Source organism: Anolis sagrei, chromosome 1, assembly GCF_037176765.1.
Source record: "Anolis sagrei isolate rAnoSag1 chromosome 1, rAnoSag1.mat, whole genome shotgun sequence".
NCBI lineage: Eukaryota > Metazoa > Chordata > Lepidosauria > Squamata > Dactyloidae > Anolis > Anolis sagrei.
In genome coordinates, this window is record NC_090021.1 from 237,793,132 (window position 1) to 237,810,127 (window position 16,996).

Sequence of the window (16,996 nt, forward strand, 5' to 3'; positions counted from 1 at the left end):
CCTTGGGCGAGCCCAAATTGGCTCGGCGCCCTTGCAGCGTGGGTAGGCATGCTCCAACCGGACTCTCAGGGCACAGTGATCCAACCATGGAACCTCTATTGTGGAGGCTTGGGTCACTTGAATTCCTGCACTGAAAATCAAATCTAGCGTGTGTCCTGCCCGATGCTGTCCCTGCTACAAAGCGAGAGTCCTAGTGTCTCCATGGTAGACACTAGGTCCACAGCCGCTAATGAACAAGAGTCTGCATCAGCGTGGACATTATGTTGGTTCTAAGCATGCTGTCAGAACATGTTCCTCTGCTGCAGCCACTCAGAGTCCAGATCAATTGCTCGTTTCCACCTGAACCTAGAGGGAGACATGAGAAGCCCTGTTCAACCAGAGGGTTTAGAATCAATAAATTAATAAATAAATATTACCTGATTTTGAGAGCTACTTCTAGTCACCTCTTTCCATCCTGCCTCTAGAGTTCCTTCCAGGGTTTATGTACCACTAGAGAGAAAATGAGATTTTGCAGTTCCTATTTCCTGCAATTCCTGTTTCCAGTTCAGACCTGACCGTGTTGAGCTGAAGTTGTATTGTTAGACTTCATCAGGAAGTATCTCAGTATTTCATGTTAGAAGTTTCTGAAAAGTTTCAACCATCTGTTTCCTGGAAAGTTGCCCTAATAAGAGAGGGCCATACCATCTTTTGAATTCAACGGTTGTCTTCATTTGCTTTATTGATCCCTTCTGTTTTGATTTGTCTCAACAGTGTCTCGGTTTGTGAAGTACACAGGATATGGGAATGCGGCTGGGCTGCTGGCAGCACGAGGCCTCATGGCTGGAGGTAGGACTGAAGGAGAATACTCTGAGGATGAAGACACCGATACAGAAGAATACAAAGAAGCAAAACCCAAGTATGATCTGTTTGTATGTTTGTGCTTCTCCTTTGGGTGCACACCACATTACGTAACAAAATTTGAAAAAAAAACTGTTCCTAGTTTGAAAGTGTTATTTCCTGTTTAATTGTATGGTGCTTACTTTGAAAGTAGTTGTTATACTCCAGAAACCTCATTTTTGTGGCTGCCACAAACATATGTTAAATTGGTTGAGACTCCATGAGCTATTCTTTGAAAAACTATAGCAAAACGTGCTGCAGGATGTCCCACAAAACCAAGTTTTTGCAGTTTAATATCATTTTTTGTGTTTTTATAATAGAACCAATTAGGAAATGACATTTATAACCCAGGAACAAAAAATGTGTTATGTATAGTGCTATTTTCCTAGTGTTTTGTTCAATTCCTCAGTCATTCATTCTCCTTTAGGATACACTATTTGTGCGATTAATACCCTGTTTGTCTGGTTCCATTGTCAAATGGCCTTAGTCGTTGCTTGCCAGATTGTCTTCAAGATGGTAGATGAAGCAGTTTTCTTTGTGATCACCCATAAAGAATCATACAAAGATGTGGCACATTTGGAAGCACATTCTACCATTTGCCACTGTTTTGTACTCCAGTGATCACATAAAAGCCTCTATATCAGTGGTTCTCAACCTGGGGTCCCCAGATGTTTTTGGCCTTCAACTCTCAGAAAGCCTAACAGCTGGTAAACTGGCTGGGATTTCTGGGAGTTGCAGGCCAAAAACATCTGGTTACCCGAGGTTGAGAACCACTGCTCTATTATTATGGAAGAGACTATTAGCAGTGAATGAGGCAGTTTTACTATCTGTCCTTTGCACCATCCCTTCATTATTAGAAGATCCTGACCAATCACCCTTAAAATATGTACATAATTATTCACTGCTATAGGCATCCTGCAATTGTTTTACCAGCAGCCACTTCACAATTACATCTCAAGGTGCTCTGTTAACCTTCCTCCACCAACTCTTCTCCATTTTCCATAAATATTCTCAGCACTTCAACACACAAATACGTATATACTTCCATTTAATTCTAGGAGGAAAATTAGTCATGGGCAATTACTCATGGCTCAGTATGATTGTCTTCCAAAGAGAGTCTTGGCAGTGGGTCCATAAATGACTGTGAAAACCTATTCTGGATCAACATGGTCTTTCTCGTTGAGGACATAGATTTCCAGATGGAAGGCTGTCACAATAAGGGTTTCATGCGCCTTTCTTTCAGCACGCTTCTCCATTTTGGAAGATTACTATATGCGTAGATAAGGAGAAGCACTGAACAGATAGATAGGTGAAATACATTCTGTTCTGCATTTAGGGATAGATTCAAAATTGTTACCTTCCTCCTCCACTGTTGCTCTTGTTTACATGTGATATTAAAGGTGTGCCTCCAATAGTCAATTATAGCAATTGATTTGCCGACTAGAATCCTCCTGCCTCTATTTAAAAGCTAGTCCATATGGCAAGAATGGGAATTTGTTTTGTCAGTAGGAAGATAATCATTTATCCTCTCAAATCCCTGGCACCATTTTGATTTTTACAGAGGTGAGGAAATGAGACTTCACAATAGCCCATAGAAAACACAGTTTGAAGAATGTTGGCTATATTCCCGGTGAAGTCAAAAGATACACCAGTAAATACATTATACCTGTAATTAATATCTCTGCCTACTTTTAAATTCTTCCCCTTTTGTTTTTTTACCATTTCTGTCTGTATAGCATTAACCCTATAACTGGACGTGTGGAAGAGAAACTTCCCAATCCAATGGAAGGGATGACAGATGAGCAGAAGGAACACGAAGCAATGAAACTGGTGAATATGTTTGACAAACTCTCCAGGTATGACAAGCTCTAGGAAGAAACATAAACCCTAATGAGGCTAGTTGTATATTCCCTTCTACTAATGAGACAGATGGTATTTGTGGGTGTTCACAGGAAACTGGGAGTCTGGACCGCTTTGTCCAGTCTATGGAAAAGCTTCCTTAGAAATGCTGAGGCAGACTGAACCTCCCCTACCAAAATGTCTCTCACTTGTAAGCATCTGGAAGAGTTCACACTTCACCCAAACTGGTTATCCTGATTGGACAATTGTGGGGGAGCTCAGAAGGGGCAACCAATGGGATTGAGCCTTCATTAAAGACAAGGAAAAGTTTCTCTTTGTTCCTTAGCAGAGACACATTAAATATCTCCCATTAAAATATGATTTCTCCCTTTTTCTATTACAGGAAGCAGGTAATCCAACCAATGGCAATGGATCCTGATGGCAATTTAACCACTCTGGAAGATACCATTCCTCAGATGGTTGAGGAAACGCCATCATCTGACTCTGACTTGGAATTGGACTAAACTCGCCACTTCCTCAAAACCTGGGGATTTTCTATTCCCCCTCCATAAGAGGTACTGTATCAGAAGATCAGTCCCAAGAAAGGATTTCCAATGGGCTGGAATCCTATGCTCAAGCTGCTGAAATTCCTGCTTCTTCTCTAGCCCTCCTACCTTTGAGAGCTTTTTACACCCAGAGACTCTATTGCTCTCTTTTTCTCTCGGTATTCCTAAGAGTTTTGTATTCGTTCCATGGATTTTCCAGCATATTTTATGAAGGAGGGAGAAGAGAAGGCACTTTTCATTGTAATCAGAGGATGCAGTAGCACATAAAGTACACTGAGTGCGTGTGCCCAGCTACTGCTGTACCAAGAAAGTGTGGTATACACACACATTTGTGTGTTTGCAGCAAGGGTATGTATTGATACTTGTGCCAAGCACATAATGTAGCAACCATACAATGTTGTGGTGTTTAAGAAAGCATGATTACTCTCAATAGCTGTGAACATATACTTGCAAACAGTTTGACAGAGAAATGTGTAAACAAAGATGAACTTTATTTTTCCCCCCAATATGCGATACTATGTCTTTTTAACTGTAGAAGGCATATTTGGAACAAATTTGTGATTGAAACCCATTTTAGGCAGCTCTCTTTATGATACTTTAGAGCTGGCTGCAGGAAAGGGGGTGTACAGTGTTAAAACTGTATGTATGTATGTATGTATGTATGGGATAGATAGCAGGATGCTTGTTTATTAGGAAGGTGAGGGATGGAATCTTTGGAGACATTTTCGGCTTATATTGTTATACATGTTGACATTTCCAGATTATAGAGGGCCAAAAGTTCTCTGATCCCTATGTGGTCTGACACTGTATTGTGTTCTTTAGTCTTCTGAACTAATACACATGTTGTGCTCTTCAAATAAAAAGCAGTGATTAGTTTCTTGACTGCACTCTAAATATATACTTCAGTTTCCATATTTCCATAGTGTTCAACAGATTGCTCTCAGGCATCTCCATCCTTTACACTGATCTTAAACATTTCCGTTTATTAGAAAGGAAAGTCCTTTCAGCTTGTTTCCACTTTACCAGCAGTTTCTGAACTTAGCACAATTGTAAATTCAAGGTTTTCACTAGAATAAATATAACCTGCAAGAAACCATGTGTGTGCATCTGATTCTTGGGATGTTATTTCTCTGAGCACTTACAAGACTGACGGAAATAAGGAACAAAGACAAACTGGAATGAGTAGAGCTAAAGCAGTATTATACTCAAGCACAGTGCTGTATGGATGAGTCAGTGGTAAACTCTTCTGTACATACAATACATTGTAAGCCAATACGGAGATTGTAAACGATATGGTTCAGTCTGATTATAAGAGTAGAGAATCCCATTTAGTAAAGGGCACTCGAAATAATCTTTCAGCATTTGCTATTTCTGAATCAGTGAACACTATACATTTTTAAATGTTGGAAACTTTTGACATAAACTGCCTTCACAATTGTGTTCCTGATATGTGTCCTAGTCCATCTGTATAATGCAGGTTAAAGACTTAAGCTATTAATTATCATATATTTCAAAATAATGAAATAACTTGCTCACAAAAAAGCCCCGCTGGATGAGATCAGTGACCAACGAAGGGCAAGAGAAAACAGACCACTCCCAGTCACATCAGGGACTGTAATGCTCCTGAGGACAGGGTCCCAGCCCTCTGCTCAAATTCACATCTATGGTCCACAATAAAGATGTTGTGCCCATCTTCGTGAATTAGCTGGTTCACTACAGTGTATAGTAAGAAACGCATCTGGTTTTCACTGGGTTGGTGATTCAGATGTCTTATTTGAATGGCTTACCCTATACTCAAAAGCTTTCCAATACAGTATTTGAATAACACATTCTGATATACAAATCTGTTTCTTTGAATGTGCAATCAGGATCTCATTGCAAAAAATCCTTTCTGCAAATACAGCTTTATAGAATTTAAAAAAGTAGCTGCTGAAAGCTACTTGGAAAGAATATACAAGCTTTGCAACTGTGAGAATATACAAACTTTGCAACCAGGGAAATTTTCAAAGTGTGGAAGAACCAGCTGCTGTGAACTCCTGAGAGAAAGAGAAAAAAAAAACAGATGGACTGTTCTTGAGAATGCACTTCTATCTCTCCCTTCCCCTCCCCCTCATCTAACAGACTTTTTTTAATGGTTTGAATCACCTTCCGGATTGGGAGTATTGACTGCTACTGAGCAGGAGGAATATGCAGGATTTTATGTGCAGAGCTTCATGCACGTAGATACTATTGCCAATGTACCCTGCACCTCCCTCCCTTCAAACCGTTCATCAGAACTAGTAAGTGATCAAGGCCTCCATGTACGTAGGTATCGCTACTGTATAATGTGAAAGCTGGGTCAAATTCTTCCTGTTACCTAATAGTATATCAATCCATGTTGTACAGAACTGGCAGTGATAAGAGGGATGCACTGGTGATTTTGAAGTTCATAACACAGCAATACTGGAATAGCAGGTTGACTGTGTCCAAGTATATCACTGAACAGTAGGAGATGGTACTCTCTAAGTCTCTTTTCCAAATTACATTTGAATAATGAAAGAAAACATCTTGGAGCTCACACCAGGAGCATCTGTGCTAAAGGAATGGTGAGCATACAGAAGACTCACATTCAAGAATCTGATATACTCTGCAAAAAATCACAACTTACATGTTAAGTTGTGGGATTAATAAAACCTTATGCTACACATTTCTATTTAGGAAGCAGTAAATTAGAAACAGGTCATTGAAAGGTGCTTTTATTCGGAATAATTACTGCTGTTTGGATGAATATTTTTCCTAATTCACAAAGCAACTTCATGAAAGTTTATTCCAATTTAGACAGAAGTTATAACATTTTTTGTGTGCTATTTCTCATTAAAAATGTCAATGTACAATTATCAATATATCTGCATGTAACAAAGTATGCACTACAAATTAATATACATCACATTATTTCCAGATTGATCTTCATAGGAACTACAGCAGCAGATGAGATTCAGTAGGCAGACTTCCATCACTTCTAATGAAAACTGGAGTGCCATTTGACTTCACCTGCATGCTACCGCAAGCACACAGGATGTTAGACATTTAGCCAGACCAAGTGATAAAAGGCAAATCCAGTTAAGGCAACAATTGAAACTATCTGTCATGCTGTATCAAGCACTCCAAGAATCCAAACAGAAAATGTCTAAATGAAAGACAAAAATCTATGAGGTGAACTTTACTGTGAGGTAGCTTCTATGTTGAACCTTCTCTCTTCATCTAAGTCTCCTTTTGTAGAAGTCAGTTCTGTAATCTCAATCGTCATTTTCCAAGTGTCTTTAGAAAAAGTTCTTAGTTGATGCCTTGAAGAAGTTCAGCTAGCTCTCCAAATAATTCTTATTTCTTCTGATCAATTAGTTTCTATTAAAAGTGGCAGGAACATTTCCTCCAAACAACTGCTCATCACTGTAACCTTCAGCTGTGGTGAAACTCAGTCCTTTAGGAGGTAAACAACACTTTCAGCAGCAGCAGAAGTCAGAATTTCTATTTGTCTTTTGCATCCAGCTAAAAACAAAAAGAACAGGCATTACTTGTTTATGCAATTTGCTTTTGTTTCAAAAGCTGTCACTTCAACTGTCGATCATGACAAAATGATAATGCAAGAATACAGAGAGAAGGAAATGGCAGTATCTACAGTTAAAAGATTTGCCACTGAGAGGTAAGAAGAGAAACACCTCAGAATGAACCACTGAGTCCAGATCATTCCAAGAAAGAAGAAGCCAGAAATAATTCCTTGGTGCAGTGATTTCCTCAGGTTGTTTTTACAGAAGCAAATGAGTTTTATACTCTGAAAGACAATAGGAATACTTTTTATGTATAGTGCTCCCCTATGGATTTCTAACACCACTCTTTCTCAAAGGAAACATCTGCTTCATAAATAAGGCAATTTACCTATTAACTAGAGTAAAATCTTTCTTGCATTGTCTGATTTAACTAGTTACTCTGCAAATAGTCTGAGTAGTTATACTACACTAACTAGGTAAGAGTAGGAGAAACATATATTTGAGAAGACGGTATTTACAACTGAAGGGTTTTTATATACAATCACACTGTTTCACTTTATACAAAAAAAAAAAGATTGGGAATACACTCCTCGCATGCCTTTATGTATCCATATGGTGGAACAAATACTATGATGCCTGATGATTTACAATAACCTTTTCACTTTTTTAAAAAATTATTTATATACTAGCTTGGGGACCTGGCGATGCCCGGGTTATTTGAAAAATGCATTGTTTGTATTGGGGTATTAGGTCATATCAGTTAGATAATTTGTAGTTCTATTTTTATTTGCTATGTGCCATAGGAAAGAGTTAAGGGGAGGCAGTTGGCGGACTCATGCAAATTCCATACCCATGGAGAGAAAAAGGAACCCTGGGATGTCAATTCTGGAGGAAAAACAGAACATCTAGGATGAAATTGTTCCCCAATTAAAGCCTTCACTTGGATGGTGGGCAGTGTGGCGTATGGGGAGGACATTGGCAGGGGTTGGGAGACATGTTCATGGTGCCCATTGTAACCTGAAATGTCCTTGGAGGGAGTGCTTTTGGTGGCTTCCCAGCACTGTGGGTTATAGCTGTTTGTGGAGGCGGGAGGCTGTCTGTGGAAGTGGACACCTCTACCACATACACATATACACATTTTCACTTTTATGTGTATAGAAGATTTATTAAAATAGGCATACAATATATATGTTCATTGCATACAATGTTATATTTTCATGCTATTGACAAATCATTAACATTTACTAACATTCCTCATTCATTTTAACTGTTTAGCTTCTACTGTTAAGTAGCCTATGTTATTTCTCAATCTAAAACTGGAAACATTGGAATTTCATGGTAAGACAGCAGGAGAACAGAAAAAGATAATTTTTGCATATTTTCCGATACGTTTTGACATAGTTTCTGGTTAAATGATTACACTGCTCCGCTTGCAAACATAATAAATTTCAACTATTTTAATTCTGTTGAACTGCAATTATACATAGAAACATTGAAACATTACAAAATTATATACTCTCCAGTCATGCATGCATATCCATCTAGGCTCAAACATAGCAATAAATTCAGAAATGGAAAACTGAACACAAGGATGTACATATTTATGAATAAATTATACAGACGGTATTACATAGCAATTGGTGATTAATTCTGTTTTGACTCATACTCATTAAAGATTTTACGAAAAATCATGAATGAAGAACAGCAAGTCTTGTAAGACAAATTTTTCTTACCTTTTCTTTTTCTTTTTTCATCAGTTCTTGCAACTCTGCCTTCCAGCCTAAGAGTTCCACCACTCTTTCCACTCCACTAATGACATCCCCCAGTTCAGCCACGTCATTATGTTGCGGCTGATATGCAAATGGCCCCACCAAGTCCCGATTGATGAGCACACGGGGAACGGAAGCACGGACTGTGCCTGACAGACTAGCAAAGGGTTCCACCTAAAATTCCAACATCAAGAGGAAAAGGCTATTATCAGTCCCAGATCAAAGGTCACAGCACCAAAGAATTTGACAGCACTTTGCTACTTGGTCTCTTGTCAGAAATCAATGGCAAGGCCTCAAATGATAAACTACAGTATGGTGTCCCTCTCATTGCCTACTCAAATACTTTTAAAGTAACATAGATGGTGTGATAAACTAGTCTGCTGACATAAAGAACACTATGTCCCAGAAGCACTTTATTAGAGCTTAAGACTCTGCACATTGCACTTGCCCAGAATCCCAACATATCACCTCTTACACCCAGCACTTTTTTAACCTGTACCCTTCATTGGCCCAGCCCTGGTTTTTTTGCATAATAGTGTAATGTTTTGTTTTTGTTATTGCTTTTTAATTTGCTTGCATTGTATTGTTATTGTCTGTTGTTTGAGGCCTTGGCCTTTGTAAGCTGCATCGAGTCCTTCGGGAGATGCTAGCGGGGTACAAATAATAATAATAATAATAATAATAATAATAATAATAATAATAATCTGTATGTCACAGTTCAGCCAGTGCTTTGAGATAGTGGCTGGTTTAAGACAACTGTTAATATGAGTTTATAGCTGAGCTAATAATAATTCCGGTTTTACTGCCTCATAGGTCACTCTCTTTACAATACACCGGGCACACATTCATTTCATTCATTCATTCAAAGAGAGTTGTAAAGTTCTTGTTTAGAGAACTGAATATTCTTATTCAGATCATCTGATTCTTACTGCTCATGTATGCAAGAACTATATTGCTCCCCTCCCCACTTGTACCTGACAGAATCTGTATAGGATGGAGAAAATATGGCTTTCCAGTGTTATTTCAAGCAACAGTGTCTCAGGCCCCTTCCACACAGCCCTATATCCCAGAAATTCAAAACAGAAAATGCCACATTATCTGAGTTTGGACTCAGATAATCCAGTGAAAAGTAGATATTGTGGGATTTTCTGCCTTGATATTCTGGGATATAGGGCTGTGTGGAAAGGCCCCCAGAGGAAATATTTTGAGAACCTCCTATTTTTTTTTCTTTTGTGCATATCTAATTGTTATCGGATATCAACCTTATTTCTGGAATCACCTAGTGACTACCAGATTCATCTTTTCCAGCTCAGAATTTGTTAGAAGTTGTTCATCTTTTCTTCATTACTCGATAGTTAAGAATCCTTTCTTAGGAATTCAATCCATGCTTACCAAGCTCTTTTATAACTTGTCTCTCACATGTCCTAAAATACATTGGGGTTTGTTGGTTTCTTTAACAGCCACTGTGTCTCTCTTTTTGCATTCTCATTGTTTACTCTATACATTTCAGAGTCCCTGAACCAATCTGTCTCGACAACCCAGCTTTCATTCTCTTCCCATGTTTCTGACAGCCCAGACCTCAAGAGAGGTTCCAATGATAAATAGCAGGTCTGCCATAGGGAAATCGGTCACATGCAAGAAGAACCGATGAGGGAGCTCTTCCCCAAAGAACACTATGTCTGGCTTGATTATTCCAGTGCAGATGGGGCATTTGGGAATCTTCTCTGCCATCACATCCCCCTGAAACAAAAGAACAAGTAAAAGAATATAAACATATATAAGACACTATGACACACTGTGACATCATATTCCCTGAAAAGACAATCCACACTCTGTACGTGCCAAGCTCTGATGAAACCAAAAGCAACCCTGAAAGAGCTTCAAAAGTAAATTCCAGGGATTTAAGACCAGTGTAATCTCCTTTTTAATATTGATTTATTTACTTCATTTCTACCCCACCTTTCTCAACCCTGGAGGGGACTAAAGGTGGCTTGCAAATCTGGCAAAAATTCAATGCCCCACAGGTAAACAATAAAACAATATTAGAAATATGCTTCTGCTAGTCCTGAAGGGGGTGTATGTTGTATTTTCTCTTACCCTGAAATCCTCACCAGGATATGATCTTCGACAGACTGTACATGTTGCTGTAGCATATGTGCCATGAGCCTCAACTAGTTTATCTGGAGGAATTCCTGCAACTAGAACACAAAAGGCAGAGAGAAGAAGATCAGTTGAGCCAAACTCTTCCATCAACCACAGTTACAGTTCAGTAAAGTGGATGACACTACCAATCCCACAACCCAAAATCTCATTGCTACAGACTGACAGGGCCTCCATGTTGGCTTTTGTCTAAGACTCTAGTGCGTGTCTGTCTCCAGCTTACCTCTTTCCAGTCCATCAATGTTTTGGGTGTATAAGCGCAGCAGGATCCCTTTGTCATACAAAAGACGGAGGAAGTAGTGGGCATAATTAGGCCTGTAATTGCCTGGGTACAATTCCTTACTTAACAAGAAGAAAGGCTTAGGATTGTGAAAAAAGTAGTTAAGTTCAAAGATGGCTTCTGGATATGGAATATTATACTGCTGGAGATTACTATATAGCCCACTCCCAGGGGACCTGCAAAAAGGGAAAAAAACGGGGAGAGGGTTAAAATGGGATGTGGAATATGTTAGGGAAGTAAGCCCCTGAAAGGTATCATCTCTCTCTGTGAGAGTGAGTGGGTGAGTAGGATCAAGGCCCTTTACACTGATCTAATGTAATACCCTAGAAAGACCAGTATCCACTAATTGCAGTAATACAAAAGTATCTAAATACATAGACATTCAGTGTATACATACAATACAAATGTAAGTAAAACATAGGATTGTTACATTCACATTAAATAAAAAAGTTGTACCCTGCCAAGAAAGGAAACTACCCTTAATAATTTTTAAAAGCACCCAAGTCTCCTTTTTCTGCCTATGCTCTGCTCCTCATGTGACTAATGTGAAGGCTGCTGACAATATCTTTTACAGATAAAGACCCAACATGGTCCCCATCTACACTGACCAGATTCAAACTGCAGTGGCCAGACAACAAACTCCCACAGAAGCGTGCAAAAGAAAACCTTAATGCACATCAATGCTTTGTGGTATGTAATCATCATCTGGGCTTCAGACCAGTTCCAGTGTTTCTACATATCCATCTACATAGTAAAACCACTTTCTTCAATATCAGTTTGAAACAACATTAACTGGGGCCTAGGTGGTAGCCATGGGGCAATGCTCGTGCAGTTAAGAGGGCAAGGCCTCCATTTCAGCTTTTGTGTTACCGGAAATCAGGGATGCCACTGGGAGTGCTGAGCCCTGCTCCAACCATTACCACTATTCTGTGGCATTCTTTCTTTCGAATTAATTCTGTCACATCTTTCAGGGTGAGCTTCTCTTTTCCACTGTTGTCTCCCCCTTTGCCAGCTCCAAAGAACAGCATTGGTGAAGTGGATAGGGAAAAGTGCCTGACTCCTTGGATCCTGCCAGCAATATAATAAATATGCAAGAGATTACAAAAGAACACTGTTCACCAAAATGGAATTACTGAAGCTAGGATAAAACAGTCTGAGCAAGTATTAGGGAAATTAAAAACTGGTCTTGCAAACTTGCTTTATACATGGGGATACAAATCAATTTGTCTTTCTGACAATGCTTATCCTTTCAGATGTAATCAGAAGTATATTTTATAGAGTCTTTCTCACATACTTTTTTGAGTTTGGAATGCCATTGATGGATTCCATTCTTCCAGGGCAACAAGGATAGCAATTGCCTGCTTGTTTCCAATGCCTGTAGGTCCAACTTACACATTGGGGTGGAATTCGAAAGTGTTGGACAGGGGGAAGAAGATGGCAGTAACAACAGTTGCTTTACTCATTATATCTCTTCATAGCATTAGGCTGAGAATGCCAGCTGGTTGGTACCAGGACTATTATCTACCTCCTCTGGTGTCCATTATTAACTGTCCCCTGGTAAGGTCAAAAGTGGTGGTGCTTCTGGAAAGCACTTTCCTCAAAGCCTTGTTCAATCTGAAATCAGCTTTGGAAGTACTTAATCCAGCTGTACTCTACAGAAACACAGATCTTGTGCATTCTGAATCACAATTAGTATTTTCCAGGGTTCATACTCTCAGCACTGTTTTAGAATGAGTGGCAATAACAATGGCAAATTTGACAGGTCCAGGATACTGGTGGAGTGTGCTTGGCAATATAAAGAAGCAAGAGGAGCTGGATCTGATGGTTTTTGCACTAAGCAGGGACACGATTCTCATGACTGAAGCAGGAAGGACAAAGATAAGAGAAATAACAGCTGCTATTTGGAAGCATATGTCTTGGAATTTGCACATATTTCTTTTTCCTAAGCAATCCCATAAGCCCTTAGGTAAACTTCTAAGTGATCATGTTGTGTCTTTCTGCTTCTTCAGCTGCAAATCCCACAACCAATGATGTGTGTTGCAGTGTAGAATCGGAAGGGCTTCAAGTTCTCCAACCCTGATTATAAAGAAATTCTTTTAGACTGGTATAAGTTGACCTGAGCTCATCGGCTTGCAGAGTTCTCAAACTGAGACTGGAAACATAAGACTAGCCTAGATTATCAGATTCAGCATGGACATTTAATATGCATCAGGAATTACTATAATTCAGCAAGTTAACAGGAAACATGCCAGAATGAAAACCCATAGTAGAAAGAGTACAAAAAGCAAACATGAGTTCATACCTGTCTTCAAACATGCTTGACATTTTGCTAATGTTATCTCCTGGAATCCTCTGCAGTAAGACATGTCCATTTGGAGGAGAAAAGTTTGGTCTTAATGAAATGAGGGTCATATTTTTGTGTGCTATAGAAATAAAGGAGTTCCTGTAATGGGACTGCTGAGCACATATCCAGAAATACCTCCAACCTTTTAAAAACAAACAAACAAACAATTATTTTCAAATGCAGAATGTGAAATGTTACGCAGAAGGAAAAACCACTCAGTTAATTCAAACTTTATATAGCTGACTGTTTTCTGGAATATACATTACTATTGTCTACGATGTGTTTGCTACTGGGCAGGCAAAGAAATAGGATTTTGCCCCAAGTACGAGCTCACTAATCTATGCATGCTAAGAGAAAAGATAAAGAAAAATACAAAGGTGGGGAGGGGTCTTACATTTTAATTCTCCTTTTACTGTTGAGATAATAGTAGAATTACAAATCATTCTGCTTACCAAAACTTCTGTTAACAAGCATAAATGTAATGCAGTTTCAATTCTGAACTAGGGTTAAGTAGTATATGCTTTGAATGAAGAAATGTATAAATTCAGGTTGTGACATTGCTAATTTTAAAATTTCAGGCTGCAGCAGGGTCAAGAAAGACTTCTTTCTTCCAGAGATCCTGAAGAGATGCAATTAAAGCAGTCACTACTTTGTACAGAGGAAGTTGGACCAATGGTCTCATTCACCATAACACTGCATTCACTTTTCTTCGTTTAATACTAAAAAAGATTTTACATACACATATGTGGGATTTTCCATTCCAGCTCTTCATATTCCTCCCAATATTCAGGGTGCCCTTTTTAGATAACATACTGTTCCCTTGAATTAGTCTTCTACTCACCCATTAACCTCTCAAAACTTGCAGCACGAAGTACATGCTTTGCTACTGAGACTCTGAAATGTAATCGCCAGTTCATTCCCTGTTCACTGCTGGGTCCTGTACAAGAAATAAGAAATGCAAGAGAAAGTTGTCTGATATGTTTCTGAATGCCTTTCCTTCTACTGCTTCTGAAAAAATTAATGGTTCCACCAACACAGCTGGACAGGACCCTGTTCGTCTTCCTCCTCCCCCTTGTTGTATCAGTGATGTGAAGGTTGTGGGAGATTTTCTAGAGCATAGAGCAAACCACCTTTCTGTTTGCTTTTAGTGATCTTCAGCCAGGAAGAACAGCTGAACAGCTCTTTACCGTAATGTTCCTAATAGGAGAACCTAAATTAGCTTATGCTTTGTAATAGCTTAGCCTTTTAAAGGTTATCCAAGAGGAAGAAAGCAGATACTAGGAAATTACAATTACTTTATCTCATCAGATCTTTCAATGTTGTAATTTCCCAAGGAGGCTCGCATATTTTAGTTCAAAAATCTCAGTATTAAAGCACAGGCAATTAAAACCTTTGCCTGTTTTTTGCACTATTAAGTGCATCGAGATTTTTTGCAGATCTCAGAACAGCACTACTTTTCCAGAAGACCTTGTCTTATCTTATTTCAAATAAACACTGATACCGTTAATTTTTAATTATACAATCTATAGTTATGAAAAGGTGGCTCATGTTGCTGGACTGAGCAAGACAGCCAAACAAGCAAGATTCCTGGTGACCAACACATGCTGCTGAAAATCATAAAATCCATACAATTGAGTCTTCTGCCTTGATGCAGCTATATTCACATCACCTCTCCAAAGATCAAATAAGATCACAGCATGCTACTGTGGATGAAACTCGTCACAGAAAATCATATTAGACCTTAGAGAGTTAGAAATTATTCAGTGCATTATCTCATTCCATAAATGTTTTGAATAATCCTCTTTTCTTTCACAACTGTGATTTTTTTTTGTCAAGGCTAACAATGCTGATCAGTTGTTAGGTAGTGGGCATACAGTCAGCACACAAATATGCTTCCTCCTAGGATGAATACAACCAAAACTGAAATTGAAGTCCCTCTTACAGATTGCCTTGCTAGCGTGGTATGCCCAGTACAAATTTAGCTGTTAAATACTGTGGTTTTGAGAATGTTAGGACAATGAATCAATGAAATAATGCTAAGTAGGAAAATGCTATGAGAAGTCAGAAATGCTGTCATGACTGTGCATAGCTTGATGACAATTTTGGCAATGTTGAACTGCTGAAGAAAAATACTATATATACATAGAAAAAGCAAAACCAAAAGTACAAATAATGTTGCAAATACATAGAATTACCGTGTGTGTGTGGGTGTTGGGGGGGGGGCTCTCAAAATAAGAATCATGATTACAATTTCTCCACTGTTAATTTATTACCCTCTCCTATCTCAATTACAGTATACGTTTGTGAGGAACTTGCAATTTGTTTAATCATGCTTTTGCTGTTGTTTCCTGTGGATGTTTGACAAGGTGTTTTTAGTTTGGTATGAACCACTGTGTGTACAGTACATTGCATCCCTTCTACAGATTAAATAAAGCCTTTGTTGTTTGCCTTCAGCTGGAGGGTCCTGATCTTTCCAGAATATTATTTAGAAGATCTTGCCAGGCGACAGGCCCTCATTATCCGCAGCACTTAGAAAATCAAATTTCAAACCCGAATATATGAAATGGTGCTTTAAATTTCCAATGTTCTGCAGTTATTACCTTTTGTATTTTTGAATTGGGAAAAGGATATTTATTTATTTTTACATTTTTCTTACCCAAACCTCTTTCCCAAACGTTTAGTTTTTCTCCCAAGGTGGCTCCTACTGGGCCAGGAGCTTGCCTTCCTTATTCTCTGAAGGCCTGCTCCCAAAGGTTTTGGGGACCATGGATTCTGGGATGTGAAGTCCAAAACCTGTGTTACTCTACTTCATCTTCAAGGATACATTTTCGCTACCGCCTTCAAAATGTTGTAACAGCGCAGATAATTTCGACAGCCCTCAACACTGAACTTGCTTATCCTGAGACAGGGGCGGCTCAACCCATTACACAAAGTAAGCTTTTGCAGTATAGTTAATTTTGCCCAGGGGCACTCTTGGAGGAAAGTAGACCTTGACATATGCGAGTTGTAGTTACTGGGATGTATAGTTCACCTAAAATCAAAGAGCATTCTGAATTCCACCAATGATGGAATTGAACCAAATATGGCACACACAGAACTCCCACGACAAACAGAAAATATATATCAGTGACTGGCTGGGGGGGGGGGGGGGGGGCGCCAAAATAGTGTTTGCTTAAAGTTGAAAATTACCTAGGGCCACCTCTGTCCTGAGAGAGGCACTGTCGCAAGCGAAACACGTGTGCTGTGTGCTAATGCCACCCAACAGGCCTATATGGGGGGCGGAAAGGGGCTTCTTACTTACTTAGAGAAGCTCTACTGTTCTAAGTAAGGCGCAGGCCTATGTTGTCATGGGGACCGATTCCCCCCCCCCTTCCCAGCCTGGTCTCTCTCCCCTCACGCGGGGTCGGCCAAATGAAATTAAGCTTCGACCCCATCGGAAAGCGCCGGCTCCGGTGGAGGAGTCTAGGCCGCCGTTGCCTTGGCAACCAGTCCTTCTCTGTGGGACTGGCATTGTGAATGGATGCGGAGGCCCTATACGAATGTGCAGGCCTCGACAGAGGCGACTAGGCCTCTGTTACCATGGTGACCAGCCCCGCCCTCCCTTCCTCCCTCCTCCAGCACTGCTGCGGCGGCGGCGG

At 39.6% G+C, this 16,996-nt stretch overlaps 2 protein-coding genes across 9 annotated transcripts in view; one reads left to right on the forward strand and one right to left on the reverse strand.

Annotated features, from left to right (window-relative positions):
• RIC8A (RIC8 guanine nucleotide exchange factor A) overlaps positions 1 to 4,374 on the forward strand; it is a 35,771-nt gene extending 31,397 nt beyond the window's left edge. For all 3 annotated transcript variants that reach the window (XM_060770410.2, XM_060770420.2, XM_067462556.1), the window contains 3 exons: positions 751 to 895; positions 2,613 to 2,732; positions 3,119 to 4,374. In XM_060770410.2, coding sequence (XP_060626393.2) covers positions 751 to 895; positions 2,613 to 2,732; positions 3,119 to 3,239 — 386 coding nt within the window. In that variant the 3' untranslated portion in view covers positions 3,240 to 4,374. The remainder of the gene's footprint in view (positions 1 to 750; positions 896 to 2,612; positions 2,733 to 3,118) is intronic.
• Positions 4,375 to 6,000: 1,626 nt separating this feature from the next.
• On the reverse strand, positions 6,001 to 16,975 carry SIRT3 (sirtuin 3). Of its 6 annotated transcripts, none has more exons than XM_060770340.2 (9): positions 16,660 to 16,975; positions 14,200 to 14,295; positions 13,317 to 13,500; positions 11,885 to 12,082; positions 10,958 to 11,190; positions 10,672 to 10,772; positions 10,153 to 10,314; positions 8,539 to 8,748; positions 6,001 to 6,806 (listed from the first exon to the last, which is right to left on the reverse strand). In XM_060770340.2, exons 2-9 carry the CDS (start codon positions 14,273 to 14,275, stop codon positions 6,786 to 6,788), a joined length of 1,185 nt encoding a protein of 394 aa, XP_060626323.2. In that variant the 5' UTR covers positions 14,276 to 14,295; positions 16,660 to 16,975; the 3' UTR covers positions 6,001 to 6,785. The 6 variants fall into 6 exon arrangements, 5 of the variants coding, with proteins under 5 accessions (XP_060626323.2, XP_060626332.2, XP_060626367.2 ...); XM_060770349.2 differs by lacking the exon at positions 16,660 to 16,975 and adding an exon at positions 16,548 to 16,652; XM_060770384.2 differs by lacking the exon at positions 16,660 to 16,975 and adding an exon at positions 14,489 to 14,566.
• Positions 16,976 to 16,996: the final 21 nt, after the last annotated feature.